At 43.5% G+C, this 24,615-nt stretch overlaps 3 protein-coding genes across 3 annotated transcripts; all 3 read left to right on the forward strand.

Moving 5' to 3' along the window:
- The first annotated feature begins 6 nt into the window (after nt 1-6).
- On the forward strand, nt 7-3,735 carry LOC109531797 (uncharacterized). Its single transcript, XM_019896291.1, has 10 exons — nt 7-135; nt 246-413; nt 779-805; nt 842-979; nt 1,280-1,309; nt 1,389-1,477; nt 1,584-1,645; nt 1,860-1,984; nt 2,167-2,382; nt 3,401-3,735. Exons 1-10 carry the CDS (start codon nt 27-29, stop codon nt 3,718-3,720), a joined length of 1,284 nt encoding a protein of 427 aa, XP_019751850.1. The 5' UTR covers nt 7-26; the 3' UTR covers nt 3,721-3,735.
- Nucleotides 3,736-3,909: 174 nt separating this feature from the next.
- Nucleotides 3,910-9,804, forward strand: LOC109531796 (adhesion G-protein coupled receptor F1). Its single transcript, XM_019896290.1, has 10 exons — nt 3,910-4,000; nt 5,019-5,219; nt 5,517-5,651; nt 5,736-5,920; nt 6,172-6,351; nt 6,445-7,815; nt 8,714-8,755; nt 9,206-9,262; nt 9,358-9,418; nt 9,734-9,804. The coding sequence occupies exons 1-10, from the start codon at nt 3,958-3,960 to the stop codon at nt 9,787-9,789; spliced, it is 2,331 nt and encodes a 776-aa protein (XP_019751849.1). The 5' UTR covers nt 3,910-3,957; the 3' UTR covers nt 9,790-9,804.
- A 2,304-nt stretch (nt 9,805-12,108) lies between these two features.
- Nucleotides 12,109-23,468, forward strand: LOC109531775 (adhesion G protein-coupled receptor F5-like). Its single transcript, XM_019896265.1, has 24 exons — nt 12,109-12,280; nt 12,469-12,572; nt 13,100-13,151; nt 13,367-13,402; nt 13,701-13,835; nt 13,944-14,120; nt 14,606-14,659; nt 15,059-15,199; nt 15,280-15,441; nt 15,546-15,572; nt 15,992-16,021; nt 16,100-16,188; nt 16,289-16,350; nt 16,744-16,868; nt 16,988-17,209; nt 17,429-17,629; nt 18,158-18,292; nt 18,367-18,551; nt 18,813-18,989; nt 19,082-20,458; nt 20,656-20,697; nt 21,330-21,395; nt 21,489-21,549; nt 22,163-23,468. Exons 1-24 carry the CDS (start codon nt 12,124-12,126, stop codon nt 22,210-22,212), a joined length of 3,867 nt encoding a protein of 1,288 aa, XP_019751824.1. The 5' UTR covers nt 12,109-12,123; the 3' UTR covers nt 22,213-23,468.
- Nucleotides 23,469-24,615: the final 1,147 nt, after the last annotated feature.

The following is a 24,615-nucleotide window of genomic DNA, read 5'->3' on the forward strand; positions in this document are numbered from 1 at the left end:
TCCTCACGGTGGACACTCCAACCAACATGGAGCCAGTAGAGATCATTAATCGACTGAGGGACGCCATAGCTAACGTCTCATCACCTTTAGAGATAACTGATGATTTAACACTGTCAAGCTGGACTTTGTCCACGGGTGAGGATTCCTGTCAGGTGATCGGGCTTCTCGACTAATGTCAGGAGCCCTTCTAATTTTGTTTTGAAATCGGTCACCTATAAATACTGTGGCGCAAATATCTTTTTCAGCCTGCCCCCTAAACTCTGCCGGAGGAACCGAGTGTCAATGTGAAGATTCCTTCACTTGGTCATGTGACATCTGCGACATGTTTGGTGCATGCAGCAATGCCAGTCCATTAACCTGTGATTGCATCAATGGAATCCCTCCGTTTGGGGAGTTCTGTCAGCCAATCACAAGTAAGTGCAGCTCTTGTGAATGTGATGAAATGTCATTCAAAAGACAGAGAGCATTGCTGGTCTCCATCCATCCATTTTCTCAAGCGTCATGCGTGTAGATGGATTTCTGTCTGTTAATAGTGAAATACTTTTCCATCGGTACCCAGTTGGGGATGAAAACCCATTTTCCGTTCTTGCCTTGTCCGTCCTTTTGAAAAAGACTTCTCAGCCTCCATCCCCAAATGTACGTCCCTCCGAAGCGTTCCATACCAGGGACGGAATCCCCATCACTGACTATTAATTACATTTGCCAGCAAATATCATGTAATGATCATTTCAGTCATTTTTACTTGTGAATAAGAAACATATTCAATTACGCTCCCCAGATCTCACCACCGCTTGTCCATCAAACACAACCCCAACCCCAACCCCAACCCCAACTCCAACTCCAACCCCAACTCCAACCCCAACTCCAATCACAACACCGACGACAGCAACGACACCGACGACAGCAACGACAGCAACGACAGCAACGACAACAACGACCACCACAACCACAGCAACAACCACCTCACCATCAACTGAAAGTAAAGTATCTCAAACATACACTCCAGTACAGTATACAACTCTTCCATTCATTCACCTCAAATCTTAACTCACAAGTACAAATCCATGAACTCCATCAAAGGTAAAGTAAAATGACACATTTCAGAATGGCACTGGTTTCACAATCTTTCAACAAATTAACGTGAGAGAACTTTCCTTCACCCTTGCTTTGACATTTTAGTGTGTAATTCAACAACAGTCCAATACTTTATCCAATATTTTCTCCTGGACTGTTTGAGAATTTCTTCTAATTCAACTTTCCTCTCCAATTCACACTTTAGGTTTGTCTACACCGGCCATGACAATAGACGGTAATTAAGTTTTACATAATGACTCTTCAAAATGAAGTTGTGGAATAATTTGTACTGACCAGCCACTTCTGCATTTTAGAGAGGTCATTATCGGTCACTTTGGAGATTGACTTTGATGAATCATACAATGATGAAAGTAACAGTGTTCACCAGAGATGTTCACAAGCTGTGAGTTATCTCTTTTTTTCTTGTGGTCATTTCAAAGAACGTTTGCAATTGTTGTCACTTATATCATTGTCGAACTCACATGTTGGATGTCCTCAATTACAAATAGATTGAAACGCATTCTGAGATCCATATCCCTGGTCTACTTTCAGCTGATCTCTTGGCCTTCAGGTAGATTTAATTCTTTTTTTAAACAATGATTTACCTTACCTTGCCATTCCGACAGTTCAATGCAAGACTTTTGGCCTTTGTTTCACAATTCTGGTCAAAGCTACCTTTTCGGTTCATGAGTGATCAAATAAGAAACAAATCTCTCTCATTTTTCAAGTTGCTCTTATTAAGTTCACACACTGTAGTCGAATCTGATTTTAAATGTTTTCTATAGGACTGGTAGCACCATTTTTGACTTTGAAATTACTGCAAATACTACGATTCAAGACCAGGATGTTGACGCACTTCTGGTGGCAATATTCAATGATCTGAGGAATAGCTTCCCGGTGAGGTTTGAGAGTAAGTAACTCATAATTTTGGAGACATTTTTCATGTCATCGCATCATTTGGCTTATCCATCGGCCTATCCATTTTCTAATCTGCTTGTCCTCACAAGGGTCGCGGGCATTTGGCTGATTTGTCTGGAAAATCTTCTGCTGAGTAATAATTGTAACACCCTCTGTTGTTGTTTTTCATCAAAGGCAGCAGAAACTTAACATTTCAACCACGTGGCGTATTCTTCAACGACAGATTGAATGTGATATGTGGCCCACCACCACAGGCGCTCCAGTTTCGTATCACCTCAAGCGAATGGACACTTGATCGTGCTTTAATAATTGAAGATGACCTGCACAGGTTTTCACGAGCTAATCGAATGGAAACGCTTGAGATCACCAATTACTTTTTTACTGACAACGGTAAGAAACACTTGAAGCACCGTATATGATCTTAAAATCAACAAAATGTATCCAGTCGAACCTCGTTACAACAAACATCTTTCAATCTGCCATGATTTTGTTGCCATTACGGGTGTCTCGGCTGACCTGGGAGACTCCCTTTTGAAAGTGCGGGACAATTTCAGCCTTCTCGGGCAGAAAGATTTGCTTCCGTTTACCGGACGTGTTTTCAGACCATGTGCTTGTCACGGTCCTGTTCTTGTGTTTCTCCAGCAGGTGGCAGAGGAGGGCCATCCCTCTATTTTGCACATCCGCTGCCTAAATAATCAGACGACTATTTAAGGACGCTCATGGCATATTTTTTTTTGGATTATACGCATTTGGGTTTCTTCTTCTCTATTTAATGACAAGCAATTTTCATTCGTTTTTTTTATCCTTCACCCTTTTTGCAAGTGTTTTACCGGGGTTGTACCAGTGTTCTTTGTCGAACTTTGTTGGTCCTGCGACCAATTTTTGTTCATAAAGCTTTTTTGTCAATTCTTTCCGAGTTCACGTTTCGTTGCGGAAACCTGACAGTGGTCAGGACCGCGTCGTGCCTCCGGGAGCACAACAATGAACATAGACTATGCAAAGCAACAGAGGAGAATCCCGCACTGCACATTTTGTTTCTAAGCAAGGTCGCGACGACAGTGAGCTTCCCATGGTTTGATGTAACAAAGGCCTTTTCATGAGTTTGCACAAGTAAATCTGGTTGTTATAATGAAGATTACGGTATAAAAAAGGTGTTAGTTGTCAGCAAAATCGGCAGATGGAGAATGAATGACATGAAACCCGGACTTTGAAATGTGAACGTTATAGGGGTGAAGAGGTTCGAGTGTACTCAACTATTGCACGCTTGTCATCTTTTCTGGGGGAAATTGTGGAAAAGCAACTCAACACTAAACCTTTACACCAGTTGAAATCATTTTCCTTTTACTGTTATCTCCCACCTTGGTAATTTGCAGTCAAGTCTTATGTAATTGGCATAATATTATTTCAGGACACTATCAATGTCGGCTGTTTGATGGGGATTCAAGTTTCCTGCAAGACTCCAATGAAAGATTCAGTCTTTTGGAAACACCCACCATTCGGACTGTTCCCCTAAATAACACGATTGTTTGCGAGGTTGGGCAGGAATTGTCACTCCAGTGCTCTGTCCAGGAACCCTACAATGTCAAGTTTAAAGACTTCCCAAATACAGGTAAGACTGAAACAGAAAGGCATCCAAACTACATTTGGCATTTTGCAGTTTATTCCCAAATTATTGCTCGAACCGTCAAAAGTGTGAGCTCGAGTGAATTTGTCTTTTGCTGTAATTAATACTGAGAAAAACGGAAAAACCACATGACCAATCGACACATTTCACTGTGGGGTTCATGTGTGGGTTTTCACTGAATCTGGGATTTTTAAAAATTCACATTCAGTTTTCTGAATCTTTGTTTTTTTTTACTTTTTGTGAAGACTGTCACAGTGTTGGGTTTTGTTTGCACTTGTTTAGAAACTGATCGTGCTTTAATAATTGAAGATGACCTGCACAGGTTTTCACGAGCTAATCGAATGGAAACGCTTGAGATCACCAATTACTTTTTTACTGACAACGGTAAGAAACACTTGAAGCACCGTATATGATCTTAAAATCAACAAAATGTATCCAGTCGAACCTCGTTACAACAAACATCTTTCAATCTGCCATGATTTTGTTGCCATTACGGGTGTCTCGGCTGACCTGGGAGACTCCCTTTTGAAAGTGCGGGACAATTTCAGCCTTCTCGGGCAGAAAGATTTGCTTCCGTTTACCGGACGTGTTTTCAGACCATGTGCTTGTCACGGTCCTGTTCTTGTGTTTCTCCAGCAGGTGGCAGAGGAGGGCCATCCCTCTATTTTGCACATCCGCTGCCTAAATAATCAGACGACTATTTAAGGACGCTCATGGCATATTTTTTTTTGGATTATACGCATTTGGGTTTCTTCTTCTCTATTTAATGACAAGCAATTTTCATTCGTTTTTTTTATCCTTCACCCTTTTTGCAAGTGTTTTACCGGGGTTGTACCAGTGTTCTTTGTCGAACTTTGTTGGTCCTGCGACCAATTTTTGTTCATAAAGCTTTTTTGTCAATTCTTTCCGAGTTCACGTTTCGTTGCGGAAACCTGACAGTGGTCAGGACCGCGTCGTGCCTCCGGGAGCACAACAATGAACATAGACTATGCAAAGCAACAGAGGAGAATCCCGCACTGCACATTTTGTTTCTAAGCAAGGTCGCGACGACAGTGAGCTTCCCATGGTTTGATGTAACAAAGGCCTTTTCATGAGTTTGCACAAGTAAATCTGGTTGTTATAATGAAGATTACGGTATAAAAAAGGTGTTAGTTGTCAGCAAAATCGGCAGATGGAGAATGAATGACATGAAACCCGGACTTTGAAATGTGAACGTTATAGGGGTGAAGAGGTTCGAGTGTACTCAACTATTGCACGCTTGTCATCTTTTCTGGGGGAAATTGTGGAAAAGCAACTCAACACTAAACCTTTACACCAGTTGAAATCATTTTCCTTTTACTGTTATCTCCCACCTTGGTAATTTGCAGTCAAGTCTTATGTAATTGGCATAATATTATTTCAGGACACTATCAATGTCGGCTGTTTGATGGGGATTCAAGTTTCCTGCAAGACTCCAATGAAAGATTCAGTCTTTTGGAAACACCCACCATTCGGACTGTTCCCCTAAATAACACGATTGTTTGCGAGGTTGGGCAGGAATTGTCACTCCAGTGCTCTGTCCAGGAACCCTACAATGTCAAGTTTAAAGACTTCCCAAATACAGGTAAGACTGAAACAGAAAGGCATCCAAACTACATTTGGCATTTTGCAGTTTATTCCCAAATTATTGCTCGAACCGTCAAAAGTGTGAGCTCGAGTGAATTTGTCTTTTGCTGTAATTAATACTGAGAAAAACGGAAAAACCACATGACCAATCGACACATTTCACTGTGGGGTTCATGTGTGGGTTTTCACTGAATCTGGGATTTTTAAAAATTCACATTCAGTTTTCTGAATCTTTGTTTTTTTTTACTTTTTGTGAAGACTGTCACAGTGTTGGGTTTTGTTTGCACTTGTTTAGAAACGGGCATTGCAATCCAACTTTTGAAAACAATCACACAGGAAGACTGCGATAACCAAGAAATCAACATTGTTTGCCAAGTGATTGAATTTACCCAATTCACACGGAACATCACGTTGCGGTTTGTCAGCGATGGTAAGTATTGAGCTGGCAACGGCCACACATTTAAGACTATTTCCCCCTGCTCTATCAGATAGGTAAACACGCACATCTTTCCAGATGGATTCACGTGTGTAGGTGACCCAGAATTTGGAAATGGATTTTTAAACGAAAAGGGTCAAGCTTCTTGTGAAACAAATTATGTCGGAGAGAAGACTGCCATTTGCAGGGTTAGCGGAGAATGGGAAGATCGCGAAGACAACTGCAACATCCAGAAAATTGTGCAACTATTCATTGAATCTCAGGTGAGACGGTTGACTTTTTTTTCGGCACACAATTAAAGTTGCGCGGCCGAGTCATTGGCCAACCAACAGGAGCGATTTCTCGATCAGGGGTTGTCTGGACACTGCACTTGGTATACTTGGACGACACGTTTGAGATGGATAAAAGCCAACACATTTGCCTCGAGTTGTCCTCCCGTATTCCAATTTTCTGTGCGGAAACCTCGAGGCACGGATTGATGGTAACACTGTTTTTCTTTCCTCTGACAATTCAGTTTTTGAATGAAAGGACAGTGCCGGATTTCCTGGAGGAACTCAGCAATGCTACTCTTGTTCTAAGTGAGGAAGTGACTCAATCTCCCAATGACATTGAGTTAATTGTGAGAATTCTCAACAATGTCGCCACCTTGGTCACAGCATCTCCTACTATCCAGATCAGTCAGGACTCGATGGAGGTGTGTGTGTGTTTGTGTTTATCAAACAATATACAAACGGTGGATGTTAAGATATGGACTGACTTCAATTCTTTTCCCCCCTTTTTACTTCAGGATGTCCTTATCGTGACGGATGTCCTTAGTCGAGATCAGGCAAGGGAATCGTGGGACAATCTTAACCTTCAAGCTGTCCTTGAGGACACGAGACAGGTCACTCCCAGAAATGAGAGTGTCAGCTCATTATTGTTGTTTTCCCTTGAGGGTATTACGAGCAGGCTTGTCAATGGCTCTTTCAGCATTGAAACGCCGTTGATAGTCTTGAACAAAACGACTTTCACCGACAGTTTCAACGGGGACTTTAATTCCACCGTGGAGATCGACATCCCGCAGTCTAACAGAGAGACCAACCTCACCGTGATCACCTTTGAATCCTTGGATAACGTACTCCCCCCGAGAGACGAGAACAACGCCTCGGGCAGGGTCATCAACGGGCGAGTCGTCCTGGTTCAGTCCGACACGACCGTCGACAACATCACGTTCACCTTTGACATCGTAAACGACGGCCTGGGGAACCCTCAGTGCGTGTTCTGGAACTTTTCCCTCTTCGACGGACTCGGAGGATGGGACGGCGAAGGCTGCGAGCTTGTTCAACGAAAGGACGACACGGTCACGTGTCGGTGTGACCACCTGACCTCGTTTTCAATACTCATGTCGCCCAGCGTTCCCAACAGCCGCGTGCTGGATTTCATAACCTACATTGGTGTCGGTATTTCCATGGCATGCTTAGTGATATGCCTGATTATCGAAGCGCTCATATGGAAAAAAGTTCGAAAGAGCAACACGTCATACTTGCGCCACGTTTCCATCATCAACATCGCAATGTCTCTCCTGATCGCAGACATTTGGTTCATTATTGGCGCAAGTATCTCCGAGGGAGATAAAAAGAATCCAGATGCCTGCACCGCCGCGACCTTTTTCATCCATTTCTTTTACTTAGCCCTCTTTTTCTGGATGTTGGCATCTGCCCTGCTGCTGTTCTACCGCTCCGTCAGAGTCTTTGGTGGAGGACTTTCGAAAAACACAATGCTAGCTATTGGATTCTCGCTCGGCTACGGGGCCCCGCTAATTATCACAGTCATTACCATCGCCGTGACTGCACCCAACGACGCTTACATTCGAGAAAATGTCATCTGCTGGCTCAATTGGGATAAGTCGAGAGCACTGCTGGCATTTGTGGTCCCGGCACTGATCATTGTGTTTGTCAACATTATCATCCTAATTGTGGTGATAGTTAAAATATTGCAGAGTCGGGGGATGACGCGCGGTGCCAATGAAGATGAGAAGTATGTCCTGGTCGTCATTATTCGGAGCTTGGCTATCCTCACACCCTTTTTTGGAATAACGTGGGGTCTTGGAGTTGGAATCTTAGTTGACCCAACTAATCTCGGTATCCACATCACCTTCGCCTTCTTCAATTCTCTGCAGGTGAGCTTCGGATGTTGTTCTGTATATTTTGTGTTTATCTGTTGATATTTCATTCATATATTTGGAAGTAATTTTTCAATCTCGTGTCGATTTAGTCAACTGAATCAAGCTACGCTGGACATTCTCTACCAGATCTTTAACTTTAACCCCATTTTCGTATATGTATTGATTCTTCACTGGCTCCCTCGATATTTTAGAGTTCTTTTGAAGATCCTATGATTTGCTTTCAAATCTTGAAATGGCCTGGCCCCATCTTACCTCTCTGACACCCTTCGAGCTACCAAGAACTAAGCGGCGGCTCAGAGGGGATGGAGCCTTTTCCGTTGCCGTTCCCTCTCTTTGAAATGAACATTCGGCAAGCCCCCTCGCTGCTCATCTTTAAAACTCGTCTTCAAACTCCTTTTTATTCTTTGGCGTTTGACTCCGCATGAGACTCGATTGTTAGTTTTGACTGTTTTTGTACTTTCCACTGTTTTTCGTTAAACCAGACTCTACCAATTAATCGATTACAAAATACCCCTAAAGGACTTCAAAAACAACCACAAGAAATGGGGTTAGATGCAAGTTGGGAGTAGAAACAACTAAACATATGAGAATATAAAATACAAGGACAGGCTGGATCATCTCATACTAGTCTGAAAGCCAGTTAGAAATCAGGCCATTATGGATGAGCTGCAAGTGACTGAAAGCCTCGTTCATCCCAAAGGAACGAGCATTACGACAGTCAAGTCAACTTGTTCATCACTGTTTAGTCCTAATTCAGAACTGCCATAACCATGTCATATTTATAATGAGTCATCATACGCAGATGTGGCTGTGGTTCGATGTTTCGCAAGGCGCTGCATTTTATCTCAAAACGGCATTGTTGTCTAAAGCTTCTCTTCTTGTCTTTATGTAGGGATTCTTCATATTAGTTTTTGGAACGCTCTTGGACAAAAAGGTATGTACCGTAATTGTAAAAAAAAAAAAAAAAAAAAATGCGATGTTTGGGTTAGCACGTCGGCCTCACGGTGCAGAGGTTGCAAGTTTGATTCTCTCCGTGTCTGTGTGGGTTTTTTCCGGGTACTCCGGTTTCCTCCCACATTCCAAAAACATGCATGGCAGGCTGATTGAACACTCTAAATTGTCCCGAGGTTTGAGTGTGAGCGGTTTTCTGTCATCATCCACAGTTAATTTGAGCCGAGCAATCGCAATCATTACATCTGAGCGGCCCCATAATTGTTCACAGATGTTTTGATGTTAGCCTTTCTTCTCTTTCCTTTATTGTGCTATTGGTAACACTTTTTGAAAAAATTATGATCGAAATCAGAAATCTTGTCATAACTCCTGGCAAAAGTTATTAGAGTTGGACAGTCGAATGCTGATTTGTGTGCACTCCATTTTTTTTCAGGTTCGGTCAGAAATATCGGTGTTCACACAGTCTCAGACTTCAGGAAGTGGGACAAAGGTTAGAACGCGATTCATCCACACTTTGTTGGCAGATCACATATCCTTTCTCCAATCATGTACTGATTTGTGGGTTTTTTTTTTTAATTCTTTTAGAGCTCGAGTGCTGAAAATTCATCAAGCGGATGGCATATCTGGAAGAACTTTGGAAGAAGAGGTATTGTGTTTTTTTGAAAAGCGAGCTATTTTAGCCGGCGCAAGCTTTGCGTTTTGGAATCCAGCAAACCACCTTGCACCATTCCGGTCGCTCCACAGCGGCCCAATGGTGTTTTCTCTGACAGGTCCCTGCTGCACCTGACAATTTGATGGGCTGTGCATTTGATGGGCTGTACTTTGCAGTGTGGCCACATCATGCAACAGCAATTCATATTTTGAACCGCCCCAAAAACAGTGGTGGAAACTCCTGTAAATAAATCTAGCAATTTGCGCACATTTGGTCTTAGATGAAGTGTGTTTTGTTTGTGTTTTTCAGGTGTTAGCAACCTATCATCGGAGGCCTCCTCATCATCACAGGCGATCAACACTTGATAACCGCTGCAAAAATCGCAGCTCAGACTCAACAAGCGACAAACTGTTTCCAAAAAGGGGTGTCAATGCTGCTCATCCTGAAATTTCATTCAAAAGCCGATTTTTCCGAACTTTTTGTGCATAAGCTATGTATTCTAATCGCAGAAGCGGTTACTGGAGATGCTGACAGCATTAGATCAAGGCATCCCTCGCATAATTGGAAATTTCTCCATTGTGAGAGAAATAAAGTTTTTCTTATAACATTTCTGTGTATGTTTGTGTATTTTCTCAGTCTTTTAGCTATTGTGCGTTATTTAACGTTCCGATACTTGCATTCTAGCGCTATGTTCCATGGTTAAGAGCTTAATTACTTCAAGACATTATGAACACTATAGATAATGAAGTATTCTTACTAATATTTTAATAGTGGGGAGGCAGAATTCAGTCTGCCTCACTTTATGATCTATCTGCAGTTTTATGCAATCAATTGAATATGCAACACAGAAATATTAAACACATTAGCCTAACTGTAAAATTTGAAAATGACAAATGTTTGAAAACTTTAAATTGGAGACATGGCAAGAGACAGATTATGCACTTCCCAAAAGCCTCCTCTGTTTTCGTACAGTGCCCCAAAGTACATAGATAAAGTACATAATGTAGGTAGGATTCTGAAAACAAAAAAAATAGGTCACGTTACAACTGTCAAAGCGCAAATAAAAGTCATCTGTAGATGGACATTCCTTACACACACGCACACACACCCAATGGGCACACCCTGACACATACTTCCTCAAAGCATCGCATTTTTATCCAACCAGTGGCCTTTTGTCTGTCATCATTTTCTTTCATTTAAAGCAATTATCAAACCAGGGGAAAACTGCACAAAACAATTTATGATCAAAATGATGACGACGCTCGCTTCAGTAAACTTAGCACAAACGATACATCTGCGAGGAGCCAAATGGACAGCCTGAGGAATATATACACTTCAGTCGCTTAGTATCAGGGTGGGGAGCTGTTACTATCCAGACATGAAAAACCCAATTTAGGTATTCATCCATCCATCCATCCATTTTCCGATCCGCTTATCCTCACGAGGTTCGCGGGCATGCTGGAGCCTATCCCAGCTGTCTTCAGGCAGTAGGCGGGGGACACCCTGAACCGGTTGTCAGCCAATCTCAGCCAATTTAGCTATTTAAAATGGTAATTCGTAGAAGGGACCATGAAAAGGTATTGCAATACTCAACCGCATCAGTATTAGGGCGTAGTCAGCTCAAAAAGCAATGTGTGTAACTCGCATTAAAAAGCTGCTGAAAGTGAAAGTGAAAGTCAGTTAACTGCTGTCAACATGCCAGTAAAGTTCTGTGAGAAAAGACAGACATTTTTCTATAACGATGCCTTCTTCCTGATGGCACAAAAGAATAACAAAGAACGTCACCCGAGAGAGTGACAAGGAGGCGTATAATGATGTGTTTCGTGTTGTAGGTGTGGTATGCAGTCATTGCACTGGTTTCACACCGAGGATGCTTTTCATACTGTATTTCAAGTTCACATTCTCTGGCCAGAAACAGTGGGTGGGCTTGTCGACAATTTTCTCTGGGTACTTTGGTTTCCTCCCACATTCCAAAGCCAGGTTAATGGAAGACTCTAAAATTTAGAGTCTAAATTGAGCTTCAAGATGGAGCTGGGGGAGACAGAAGGCTGGCCTGATGCACCGGCGACACCAACCCAGAGAAGTGCAAGAAGTCGACTTTTTTGTGATCTTAAAACTGTGCGGGTGGTAATCCGTTTGCCTTGATTTCTTCACTGTGGTCTGCATAACGCAGACAAAGAATAGCGAGCCAAGCAGCAACACCATGCATCTAGCGTGTGGACCAGGGGTGGGGAACTCCGGTTCCTCAGGAGCCCTAGCCTGCCTGTTTTTGATCCCTCCCTAACTCCAGCACATCTGATTCAAACGATCAGCAAGCTCTGAATCGATCATGAACAATTGAATCAGGTGTGTTGGAGTAGAGACGGATCAAAAACAGGCAGGATACAGCTCTTGAGGAACCGGACTTCCCTACCCTTGGTGTAAAGCATCATCAAACCATGTCACATTAACGACTATTCAGTCTTTAGTTTCTTCATTTCTCACCACTGGATAGAGAGCAGTATTAAAACGCCAGCTCGCACATCAGAAAATCATATAATGCAGAAACTGGGGATTTGTCTGATCTCTAACTCTCTGCTCGTATCAAGTTTAAAAGGCCCTCATACACACCCAAACAGCAGCGGCCGTCGAGCAGCAGCCCGAACATCAAGGAAGAAGGAACCTAATTCCCTAATTCGAATGTTCAAAACGCTTAATGAATGTCATTGTTCCATTTACGTGTCGCAACTGAACCTGTCAGACTGGTGCGTAAACGCGGACACAAGCCCTATAAAGCAGATGGATGGCAACTGACACAGACTTTTCTGAAGCCGTTCGGCAAAATAGCTGCGTTCACCAATAACAAGAAGACCAAAGGTAAATACAAACTTTGGAAACGACTTCTTTGTCGTACATTCTTTGACTTGATATGTCGAGGCAGGCGCAACAACACGTTTGGCATGATTTTTTTTTTTCAAACACTCTCGAAAACGGGTGGACGGCTTTCCGTCTTAACAGGGCCAATTTGAATTTCTTCTGATTGCGATTCCGTTTGCTCCCTACAGTCGGGATGACATTACAGAAGGTACTACAATTCATCGTTGTTCTCCTTCTGGGTGCCTACATCTGGAATAAGGACCCCGCACAGTCTTCAAACTTGTTTTTCAAAGTAAGCTTTTAATGCAGTGCAATGCCTTGCAACACGCATTGCAAATGATTCTTCAACTACAAATACGTTGATGGAATTAGGATTGGGAAGCCATTTGGCGTTTTGGTTTTTTTGTTTCCACGACCCGTCTATGCTTTTTTGAGCTATCGTGTGGCAAATAAACAAACCATGCAATTATAATTGCGGTGACGTGCAGGGTGATTGAAACACGAATGAACACCCTGTATATATTTGGCAAATGCATTTGGCTAGCTCTTCAACGCATGTAGCTAATTCTTTTCGTCATGTTTACCGGAGCATAATTCATGTTATTCAGCTATTGCAAGAGCGAAAGAAATCGAGACGTGAATGCCGGCGGGCAGATTGAGATAGACACGCGGAAACATTTGTAAAAAGTGTTTGTGAGGTGAACAAAACGGAACAAACTGACCATTTATTGAGAACAACAAAATAGCTCCTATTCCAAAGCGCCCAAAATTCCAATTTGGTATTTTATGTGACTCAAGTGTGCTTTCAATATGTTCCAGGAGATAACAGACATAAAACTAACCCACAGGCATGGTAGAGAAAAAAGGAATGGTGAGTAATGTTTTAGAGGACTTGATTAGGGTGGAGCATTAGTCAATCAATGCACTACTGTCATTCAAAGGTGGCAATGAACTTTTCTTTGTTGTGGTTGTGACTGACGGTATGATAATCATGATATATATGTTCAAGCTGTAGGAAATGGGCCCGAATTGTCACGCCGTGCTTAGTTTAGCAGGAAGTTGACTCTGTGTGTGTGTGCTTCGCAGGTATCGCCATCACACCTCCGACCCAACTCATCTCAGGTAACGTTTTTTTTTTTTTACTTCCAAATGCTTGTCAACAGAGACTTATTCAATTTAAATGCAGTTCCATGTCAAAATCGTTTTGGCTGTGTGACGTTAACCACACGCGGGCTCACTATTTTGCCAAGTTCTTGTTTGGATGAAAACTAAGTTCGCATCATCAAGTACAACCATCATCACTCATCCTACGAGAAAGGCCAGCAGGCCACGCAGAAAATTTTGCTTCATATGAAGGGCCCAAAATGCAATGTCAACTCATTCCTGTCGTTGTGTCTCCTGTGCTCCATCTCGGCATCAGTGGACTTGGTCCTCATCGTGAACACATCAAAGCCATTTGCCTTCATTGATTCACTGAGGGTTGCTGTGGAGGATGCTCCCTCGATCTTGAATTCGGAGATAAATGATTTAAGACTGGACTGGAATCTGACCACGGGTAAGAATTTCGCTTCATTCGTCTCCTCAACTAATGTGACTGGCTCATCCAATTCAGAAATGTGTAAGCATTGGAAAAATGACCATTCCGGCTTCTATTTCTTGTTAGTTTGCTCTTCAAATTCAAGCTCTGCTGATGAATATGAATGTCAGTGCGAGGATTCATTCGGATGGCCGTGTGACGTCTGCGAAACTCATCCTACGTGCAACAATGCCAGTACAATACCAACGTGTGACTGCATACTTGGCATCCCTCCATTTGGGGGCTTCTGTGAACCAATTTCAAGTAAGTGAATCTTATAGTCATCTGTTGAAACCACAGTAGGCTCATAAAAGTCAAGCACGACCAATTTCCATGCTTCCATTTCCTTCTCCTCACCCGGCTTGCGGCAGCAACAGTAGTGAGTAGGAATGCCCAGACTTCCCTGTCTCCAGCCATCATCGTCTAGTTTGTGAGACGTAGCCTCTCTAGCATGACCGAGATGTGAATTCAGGAGGATATTTTTTAAATATTCTGACCCAGGGGTGGAAAAGATCTCCACTGAATGTCGAATGTAAAGTTGTTATTCAACGCTGCTTATTGATTTTTTAGAATTTGATGAGGTTTGACACCGGGTTCCTCCCAGGGGTGGAAAAGATCTACACTGAATGTCGAATGTAAAGTTGTTATTAAACGCTGCTTATTGATTTTTTTAGAATTTGATGAGGTTTGACACCGGGTTCCCCTTCCTATTAAACAATGAATATTTGTTATCTTTTTTTGCTCCACAGCTATCCCACCATGTCCGACACCGGTCCCACCAGTCATGCAGCCAACGATGCGAGGTACAGTCAAACCTCTTTTCAACGTACCCCGTTTATGTTTCCAACCCGATAAATTTCATATTTCAAAGTCCTGATTTCGCGTCATTCATTTTCCATCGACTGATTTTGCGTCGCAATCGACGTATCGGGCACGCCTGCTTTAAGTGATTAGAAAATTAAATGGAAAGGGATGTGGTGCATGTGCCTAATCAAGAAGTTGGTACAGTCCAATCCTTATTCTGACCCTTGGCTTGACATTTGTAATACTCTTCTCATTTCGATTCACTTTTCCATTCCATTTGTCTGAAAGGGATTCAGTGTTCCGAAGACATATTGTCCACTGTCGATTGTTTTATTGAGGCAGATACATCATACCTCATGTGGGTTCAAGTGCTGTCCTGTTCCTGTACCTCTCCTCAGCTTCAATCGACACTGTTCTCGACATCAGGACACTCAGGACGGAGCCAACAGAAGTTATTCAACGACTCAGAGAAGCAGTGGACAGTTTACCATTAAACGTCACCATCGATTTCATCGTGACAGAATTTAATCTGACCACAGGTGAGAACGTGTTTCATGCTACTTGGTCTTGTTTCTCAAAATGTGATTCGTCAACGTTGCGGTGTCCGTTTCTTTTTCAGTCTGCCAGTCAAACTTCAATCTCGAAGAGCGGTGCGAGTGCGGGGAAGAGTACCTATGGCCCTGTGGGGTCTGCGAAACTTTTGGCGCCTGCAATGACGACAGTGTGGAAAATTGCGACTGCATCAATACAATTCCCCCAAACGGGATATTCTGTCTGCCAAGTAAGCGCAACTGCTCTCAAGATGTTTCAGAATGTATTGATTAATTAGTCATAACAAGAGTGACAGCATGATGTTTACAATGAATTTTTTTTTCCCCCCCGCAGGCATCTCCGCTACATGTCCAACAGAAAGTAATGTATCTGGAATGCATATAACGCCAACATGAATTAACCTAAAATGCCGCAAATTCAAAGCACATATTTATGAATGAAATTGGTGCCGATAGACTTTGAATGAAGCTAGTCTGCAACGTTTCACAATCGCAAACTTAAGACGATCGATATTTGAGAACGTTCTTTCCAAAATTTCCGTTCAGTTCTTCAGTCTCAAGTCTGATTTCGCGCCACTACAATCAGATGAGTTTCTGTTAATAAGATGTTTTGGGTTTTTTTTGGGGGGGGGGGGCAGGTTAATCTCTAAGATTGATCTCGTCAAAACCGGAGTGTCCTGAAAGTTGTTTTGTGAACATGAGTTAGATTTGTGAACAAATAGTGGGATGTTTGAAAATTGTTTTTTTTAATTCACCTTTGCTCTACTATTCACTCTTCAGGTCCACCGACAACGACCCCGACAATAGACGGTAAATGAGTTACACGCAATTACGATGTTTCTCGATTTTTTAAAAAATTTGCACTGACAAGCTCCGTTTGTATTTTAGAGAGGTTTTTATCGTTCACCTTAGATCTGGACTTTGATGACTCATTCAACGAGGAAAATAATAATGTTTTCCTGACATCTTTAAATTCCGTAAGTTCTCATTTGTCATCATCTCTTCAATGAGTGCTTGTGATTGGTGATATCGAAGTGTTTCAATTCACACGTCGGGCGCGCTCACTGTCTCAAACAGATTGAAACGCAATCTCCGATCCACATCCCAGGTCTGCAATCAGCGAATCTTTTAGGCTTCAGGTACGTTTGATTCTTTCATCGGATATTCTGCAAGCTTTCCGCGAGTGGTGTGCAGATCGATCCAAATATCGAGAATATTGAGAAGAGTCAGGATCATCATCGGATTGATGCTAGCGAGCTGAGATCGATTTCAGTTTCACTCTCGTATACGCCGTTGGAGTTTTGTCACACAGGCGACAGCAATGTCGTTGGACTTGCTGCGTCTGTCTCGGTGCCGAGCAGTCAAAAAAATGTTTTTCCCCCTACGCCTCTCTAAAGTATCGCGATCAGCGATACTGGTCCTGTATTTACAGTCGACCCTCATTGCGACGTACCTCGCGGGACATAGCGAAGTTGTACAGTATTGCGGTAATTCGTTAATCATGTTTCATCTGCTTTGATATTTTCACAAAGGTCTGGTAGCACCATTACCGACTTTGTCATTTCGGCAAATACTCCAATTCAAGACTCGGATGTTGAAGCACTTCTAGTAGGAATATTCAATGACCTGAGGAACTCGTTTCCTATGGTGTTTGAGAGTAAGTAACTCAGGTTCTCATTGGAGACCTGCTCATGTCGTCTCTCTTCGTTGTCTGGGGAAAAAAAATGTTTCTACAGTCTCATAATTGTCCACTTTTTGCATCGTTTCCCGTCAAAGGCCGCAGTAGCTTAGAAGCTGTACCATCTGACGTATTTTTCGGAGACACTGTGACTCTGGCATGTGGCCCACCACCGCAGAACCTCGACTTCCGCATCACTTCGACGCTGTGGACACGTGATGGAATTGTAATCAATGAAGATATAGATGATCGCCACAACTTCTCACGAGATGAAAGATCGGAAACGCTTACGATCACAAATTTCTTTGTCACCGACGATGGTAAGAAATCTCTCGTGGAAACGCGCTTTCAAAATGAATGCAAAATTTACACGCGGTCCTGGGACACATTTGTCATCCGCTGGCATCAATTGAGGGGGGGGAAAAAAAGCAACAATACCGCATTTAGTGATTTGAAAATGTTTTTCCTCGATTGTCACCTCCTGCTTGCTGGATTAGTTCGAGGTGGAGTCTTTCATTCCCAATACGATTTCATTTCAGGACAATATCAATGTCGGCTGTTCGATGGGGAGTCAAGTTTCCTGCAAGAGTCGAATCAAAGAGTCAGGCTTGGGATCATACCCACAATCCGGGTTGTCCCGCGCCGAAACACAATCTTGTGCCAGGTTGGGCAGGAAGTGTCACTCGGGTGCTCTGTCCAGGAACCCTACCGGGTGGTGTTTAGCGACATCTTGAATTCAGGTACAACAACAGAAAAGCAGCCAAACAATATTTTGCATTCGCAAAGCTCCGCAATTTAAGAAGTATTCTAAATATTTTGGAAAGGGAGCACAGAAAAAGGAGGAAAAGTGACCAGTCCATCACACTGCAACTGACCAGCGAAATGTCAAAATTTCGGCCCCTATGTGACAAGACAAAGCGAAGCGAACTCATGAATTGGCTCGTTGTTTTTGCACTGCGAGAGACCCAATTTCTCTGGCTCAGTTTAGTTCAGGGGTGCCCAAAACATTTTCATTTGAGGACTGTATACAGAAAAACGGAAGGGTGAAAAGGGCCACTTAAAAATTCCCCAACACGCTCAAGTCAGTCAAGAAAGCAGTTCACGATTGTCCGTCTTGCGTAGTTCAGTTCATTCGCTTTTTATTGAAGGTGCGAAGGCAAATAGTTGAGCTTTTCTCCCGAGTTTAGAAAGACTTGGCGTTCGAACCTAAATGGGTGTCAGTAATCTGTCTCACTTTCACAGTCTTGTCTATTTTTGTGCATGTTTAGATAATGGCACCGATATCCAAGAAGTCATTACAATCACACAGGAAGACTGCGACAACCGAGGAATCAACATCACTTGTGAAGAGATTCAATTTTCTAACTTCAGCCAGAGCATCTCGTTGGTGTTGGTCGGCGAAGGTAACGATCGAGCCGGGAATGACGACACGTGGAATACGATGGTGCCCTTTTGCGGAACTGTCTCGTATTTCCAGGTGAACTCGTATGCGTCGGTGATCCCGACTTTGGAGATGGATTTTTAGACGAAGTGGCCAGCGTCTCTTGTGATATTGGTGAGGTGGGAGAGATGACTGCCGTTTGCAGGGAAAGTGGCGAATGGGAAGATCGAGAAGATACCTGCCTCCTGCAGAGGATTGCACAACTCCTCGTGGAATCTGAGGTGAGTGGCTTCACTTGTTTATTTTCAATCAAATAACATTTTAACAAGGAGGATTGGAGTTATCGGGGACCCAGTTGGGTCCCACCTTAAGAAATGTTCTGGGCTCCCATGAAGACAGTACAATGACAAATGACCTAAAAGGGCCTTTTGGTCCCGTATATGGACGAGAAATCTGCGAAGATTCGACGGGTTTGCCTGAGTCGGAAGAAAACCTCGAGCCAGGCACTGAGCGCAACGGCCGTTTTTCTTCTGACATTTCAGTTTTTGACCGAAACGACATTGCCAGAGTTCTTGGACGAACTCAGCAATGCCACGATTGAACTGAGCGAGCCAGTGACTGAAAATCCGAACAACATCGAGGCCATCGTGACCATTCTGAACAACGTGGCCTCCTTTGTGACGACAGTTTTGTTCCAGATAAGTCAGGAGTCGATGGAGGTATCGACGCTCGTCTCATGCGCACTCATCTCACAGCAAATGACGTGAAAACAACGGTTGACTGTTTCTCCGCCCCCTTTTTGTTTCTTTAGGATGTCCTGTTAACTACCGGTGTCCTTACCCAAGATCAGGCAATTGACGCGTGGAGCACTCTTAACACTGAAGCTGTCATCGAGGTTCTAGGAAGGAGAACCGTCACTCCCAGAAACGAGAGCGTCAGCTCCTTACTGTTGTTCGCTCTTGAGGGCATCACGAGTCGACTCGTCAACGATTCTTTCGGCATCGAAACCCCTTTGATTCTCCTGAACAAAACGGCATTCAACGGCAGCTTCAACGGGGACTTTAATTCCACCGTGGAGATCGACATCCCGCAGTCTAACAGAGAGACCAACCTCACCGTGATCACCTTTGAATCCTTGGATAACGTACTCCCCCCGAGAGACGAGAACAACGCCTCGGGCAGGGTCATCAACGGGCGAGTCGTCCTGGTTCAGTCCGACACGACCGTCGACAACATCACGTTCACCTTTGACATCGTAAACGACGGCCTGGGGAACCCTCAGTGCGTGTTCTGGAACTTTTCCCTCTTTGAAGGTCTCGGAGGATGGGACGGCGAAGGCTGCGAGCTCGTCGAACAAGTGGACGACACGGTCACGTGTCGGTGTGACCACCTGACCTCGTTTTCGATGCTCATGTCGCCCAACTTTCCCAACAGCCGCATCTTGAGTTACATCACCTTCATCGGCGTGGGCATTTCGATGGGGTCTTTAGTTTTATGCCTCATTATCGAGGCCTTTATATGGACCAGAGTTCGAAAGGACACGCTATCCCACTTGCGCAACATCGCCATCGTCAACATCGCACTCTCTCTCCTGATTGCAAACATTTGGTTCATTATCGGCGCCAGTATCTCCGAAGGAGATAGATCGAATACGCCCGCCTGCACCGCCGCCACCTTTTTCATCCATTTCTTCTACTTGGCCCTCTTTTTCTGGATGTTGAATTTTGCCATGTTCCTGTTCTATCACACGGTCAACGTTTTGGGCAGAGGACCCTCGAAAACAGCCATGTTGATCATGGGATTCTCCTTCGGCTACGGGACGCCGCTGCTGATCGCGACCCTTACGATAGCGATCACCGCTCCGAGGAGGACTTACGTTCAAGAAAATCAGGTCTGCTGGCTCAATTGGAATCAGTCGAAGGCACTGCTGGCATTTGTGATCCCGGCACTCCTCATTGTGTTTATAAACATCCTCATCTTAATCGTGGTGATGGTGAAAGTACTGCAGAGTCGACGAAATCAAAGCAGCGTGCAAGATAGCGAGAAGCACGTCATGGGGGCCGTTTGTCGGACCTTGGCTATCCTCACGCCGTTTTTCGGAATAACTTGGAGTCTTGGAGTGGGAACCCTGGTTGCCCCGAGAAATTTGGGAATCCACATTGCCTTTGCCTTCTTCAACTCTCTGCAGGTGAGTTTCCGATTACCATTTCTCGATTGCTTATCGAGAAATGGATTTCTTCCGTGTCGCTGAGTGTGTTGTGCTACACTCGCCTGACTTGCGCGAATGTGGGTGCGTATGGTTGTCCGTCTCTATACGTGCCCTGCGACCGACTGGCGACCAGTTCCGATTGATGTTTTCCAAATCTTTTCTCTGTCTTGACATAGGGTTTCTTCGTATTGGTTTTTGGAACGCTCTTGGTCAAAAGGGTAGGTACCTCGAACACGAGAATTACATTTTTGTTTTTTTTTTAATTGAATGAAATGGCATGTAGCACTTGAACCATGTTGGGGAGAAAAAATACTTTGCTAAACCAAGGGAGCACGAGACCGTGAGAAAAAAAAAAAAAAAAACGCCGATGTACTACATCAGCACCAGGCAAATGCGGAAAAAAAGTCAACAAGTGGACGGGCGAAAAATAAGAAAGACAAAATACTTCACCGAAACGAACAAGACGAATTGCGCAATAAACGGCTCACAAAAGAACTGGCAGGACGACAACAATCAGCCATCGAGACATAACAGAAATTCAAAGTATCCCGCATTGTTTATTTGATGACAAAAGTCCGATGATTGTTTGTGCTCTAATGATGCACAATTATAATGTAGTCACTGAAAGAAAAGGTTTCGGGGCTTGGGGGGTGTAGTTTTTTTTGTAGCATGACCGTAACAATCATAATTTAGCAGTCCCGCAACTTAACTAGCTTCTAAGGTAGTTTTGTCCTGTTCATCTTCACGGCACTATTTGGAAGAATCATTTGCAGTGTGTCATTCAAAGTCATATTTCCAGCTAAATTGTTGTACAATCAATTGCTCATATTTTGTACCCTAACCTTTTCAGGTGCGGTCAGAAATCGCAAGGCCATTTATCAGACTCTCCCAAGCTTCTTCTGGAAGTGGGACAAAGGTAATAACGCCGTTGACGCAAATTATTTTGGTAGCAGTTCACATATCCTTTCTCCAATAAAGTACTCACGTGGGGTTCTGTCAATACTTTTAGATCACCAGTTCTGGAAACTCATCAAGTGTCTTGCAAGCTTTTAAGAACATTGGACGAGGAGGTATAACTACTATTTTTTATTTTTATTTTTTTAAATAAGTGTGCAATATTTCCCCGAGTCCAAACGGCACAACAACCAAGTTTTGTTACGGTATGAGCATTTCTTCAAGTCTCCATTGCGATTTGCCAACAGTAGTTGCGGCCCCCGTCATCGGGATGAACGCAGCAATTTTATTTGATCCATCATCTCAGGATATTCAGAAGCACCGAATCCAAATCGCGATCCATCCCATCCCCCCGCTGACAGACCGCGACTTCAAGTGGTCGCCGGTCGACGGCATATCACGCTCACATTCAAATGGTTTCGAGATCCATTCCTTCTGCCTGGGAGTCACATTAAAAATCAACCGCAATACCGTCAGTGAACCTTGAACTGAATAATACTCCAAAATTGATAACGTTAACGCCTGGTCAGCTGGATTTAAAAACAACAACAACAACATTAACGTCTTGCCACTACTGAAAACGGAAGCCAAAGTCAAAGTGCAGTCGATACCAGCATGTCACGGCAGACTTCACAAAGTCAAAACACCAACGACTGGTTGCCTTTCATTTTTTTTTTTTTTTTGTCATTGTCTGAGTCTACTTTGTTGATGCGTTTTGTTTTTTTTCAGGTGGCAACAACCTGTCTTCTGATATCAGTGCATCATCTCACGCCGGTTGATCTCGATGAGCACTGCACGCATCTCTGCTCGAGTTGACCTAGCGACAAACGGTCGCCAAATCTTGTTTGAATGTTGCAAGATAAGATTGTTCTTCTACTTCTCAAGTACTTTCATACTACTGTCCTATTGTCCTCTTTCAAGGGTTTTCAAATTAGCCTTCCGATAATATGTTCTACGCGGCCACACTAGTCATGATATTCTGCTGCAGCGCGCCGGCGGATCTCGTCGACATATCTGCGCTTCCCCCATCACATCTCGGCCCAAAGCCTCCAGCTGACTAACGCGCATGCACGTCAGTAGGCCAAGGCAGCTACACTGATAGCATGACTTATTCATGATGGAGTATTGCCAGATATGAAAAGCTACCAGTTTGATGTTTGATTTTTGTTTGGAATATACAATTCAGTAAAACATAAAAGAGGTCATCCACTTAGCTGATGGTCCGATGCGAACGGTGACGGAGCTCCGGACGTCATGTGACTGTTCCCCGCGTGCATTCGCTGACACGGCCGTGCAGGACAGTTGGCGAAAGATGGAGCGCTGTAATCAAATGAAGGTTTCCAAGTCAATATTCTGTACAAATTAGTACACATCTCGCTTCGATGAACAGGACATCATGAGATACATGCGCAAGCTCGACAAGTTGGATATTACAGATCCCTGTCAAGCACCAGTAGTGCTTTTTACGACTATCGCCACGGTAGATGCGAAGAACTACGATGGTGACTCCTTCCGATCGTACAAAGGCTTGGGAGGTTTTACGTTTAGATTACGTGCTGTGAAAAAGGCGGCGCTGGCCGGAAGGCCCGTCGCAATTCCTCCTGCTTAACCTCTCTTGCTCGCCATCGTTAAACACTGAAAGCGGCCAAGAAACTATAATTGTCTCCTCTGCAACAGCGAGCCTCTGTGAACAGCTGTGCATGTGAGCAAAAGACTGAAGCAAATCTTGGTTACGCCTTTTGTCTCCAGAGTCTCTGATTGGCTAGTTTTGCCTCGCCGTGACAAGGTACGAATTAATACTTTTAAATAAAATTAGAGGCATTCAGATGGGGACAGAGAGGATGATTTTCGCCCCCCCATGTTGACAATCGTGTTGTATGATGTCTGTTGAGTTTTCTGATGTCAATGAATGTGTACAATTGAGTGATCATTTATAGAGCCTGATCGATACGAAATGTCATTCTTTTATCGCGTGCCACACTCTGTCATTGTGTTATTATAAATGTCAATGAACTAGGACCAAATGATGCAGTCATCCATTTCTTTTGTCTCTTGTTTTGCTGCGTATGTGGCTAAAAAGCATTCGGGGGGGGGGGGGGGAAGTCTCGTGTAACACTGAGAGAGGGAAAAACAAAAACTAAACATGTAACATCTATTTGGAAGCTTCTGTGTGACATCCCGAAGGTGAAAGATTGATTTGGTAGACAAATATTAACCCCTTGTAAAAAATGAAAAGATGTCTGCCTGTACGACGATTCTGTCATGAAACATGCAAATTTTTTCGGGCGATTCAGTACAAAGGCCACAGAGCGTCTCCACCGCCTTCATGAATTTGGAACAAACTTGGATGGACCGCGCATTCATGGTATGCTTCTCTATGCCAGTTGCTGCTGAAAGGTGAGAATCATTTCTTTCCGTGGATAACGTTCATGCAACTTAGCTTCCCCTGAATGTTAAAGAAGTTCTATTCATCTGTAGCAGCGATGCTGTGCCGGGAATTTGCAGGGAAGGGATGATCCGCGCAAAGCGATTCCTCAGACATGACTTGATAGATGTTCACGGAGGAAATTAGGATTTGACTTCACACCGGCACCAATTTGCCGGTCCAATTTTAAATCACTGTCCAGTTTAAGAGCCAGCCAAGTTCGAGACACTTGGCTTAAATTACGGAGCCCAGGTGGCCCAAATCCGCAGGATGGGATGTACCAATACACACAAATCGATACTTTATCTCCTCAAGTACAGTAATCCCTCATTTATCGCGGTTAATGGGGACCAATGGCGATAAATGAAAATCCGCGAAGTAGCGTCCAATTAACATAAACAGGTAATTTTTTTTTTTTTTTAAAGTCCGCAAACGGTCCGCGAGAAGCTGCAAAACAACAGCAAGTCACATAGAGCAACATATACAGTACTGCACTCCATGTATATGTAAAAAAAAATAATAATAAAAAAAAACACGTTTGAAAAAATCCGCGATGCACTGAACCCGCGATAAACGAACCGCAAAGTAGCGAGGGATCACTGTATCCTGTTTTTGTAGCTAATATCTATCCATAATTATTTAGTGGTCCTGCACATGATTGTATTACTCTGTAGGTGAGATTTTGTCCGCGTCCTACAGTGCGGTTATAACTGACGTAAATGCACATAAAAGGATGCATGTCTATTTTAATAAAAGT

The sequence above is a fragment of the Hippocampus comes genome, unplaced genomic scaffold, assembly GCF_001891065.2.
Source record: "Hippocampus comes isolate QL1 unplaced genomic scaffold, H_comes_QL1_v1.1 scaffold170, whole genome shotgun sequence".
Classification (NCBI taxonomy): Eukaryota; Metazoa; Chordata; class Actinopteri; order Syngnathiformes; family Syngnathidae; genus Hippocampus; species Hippocampus comes.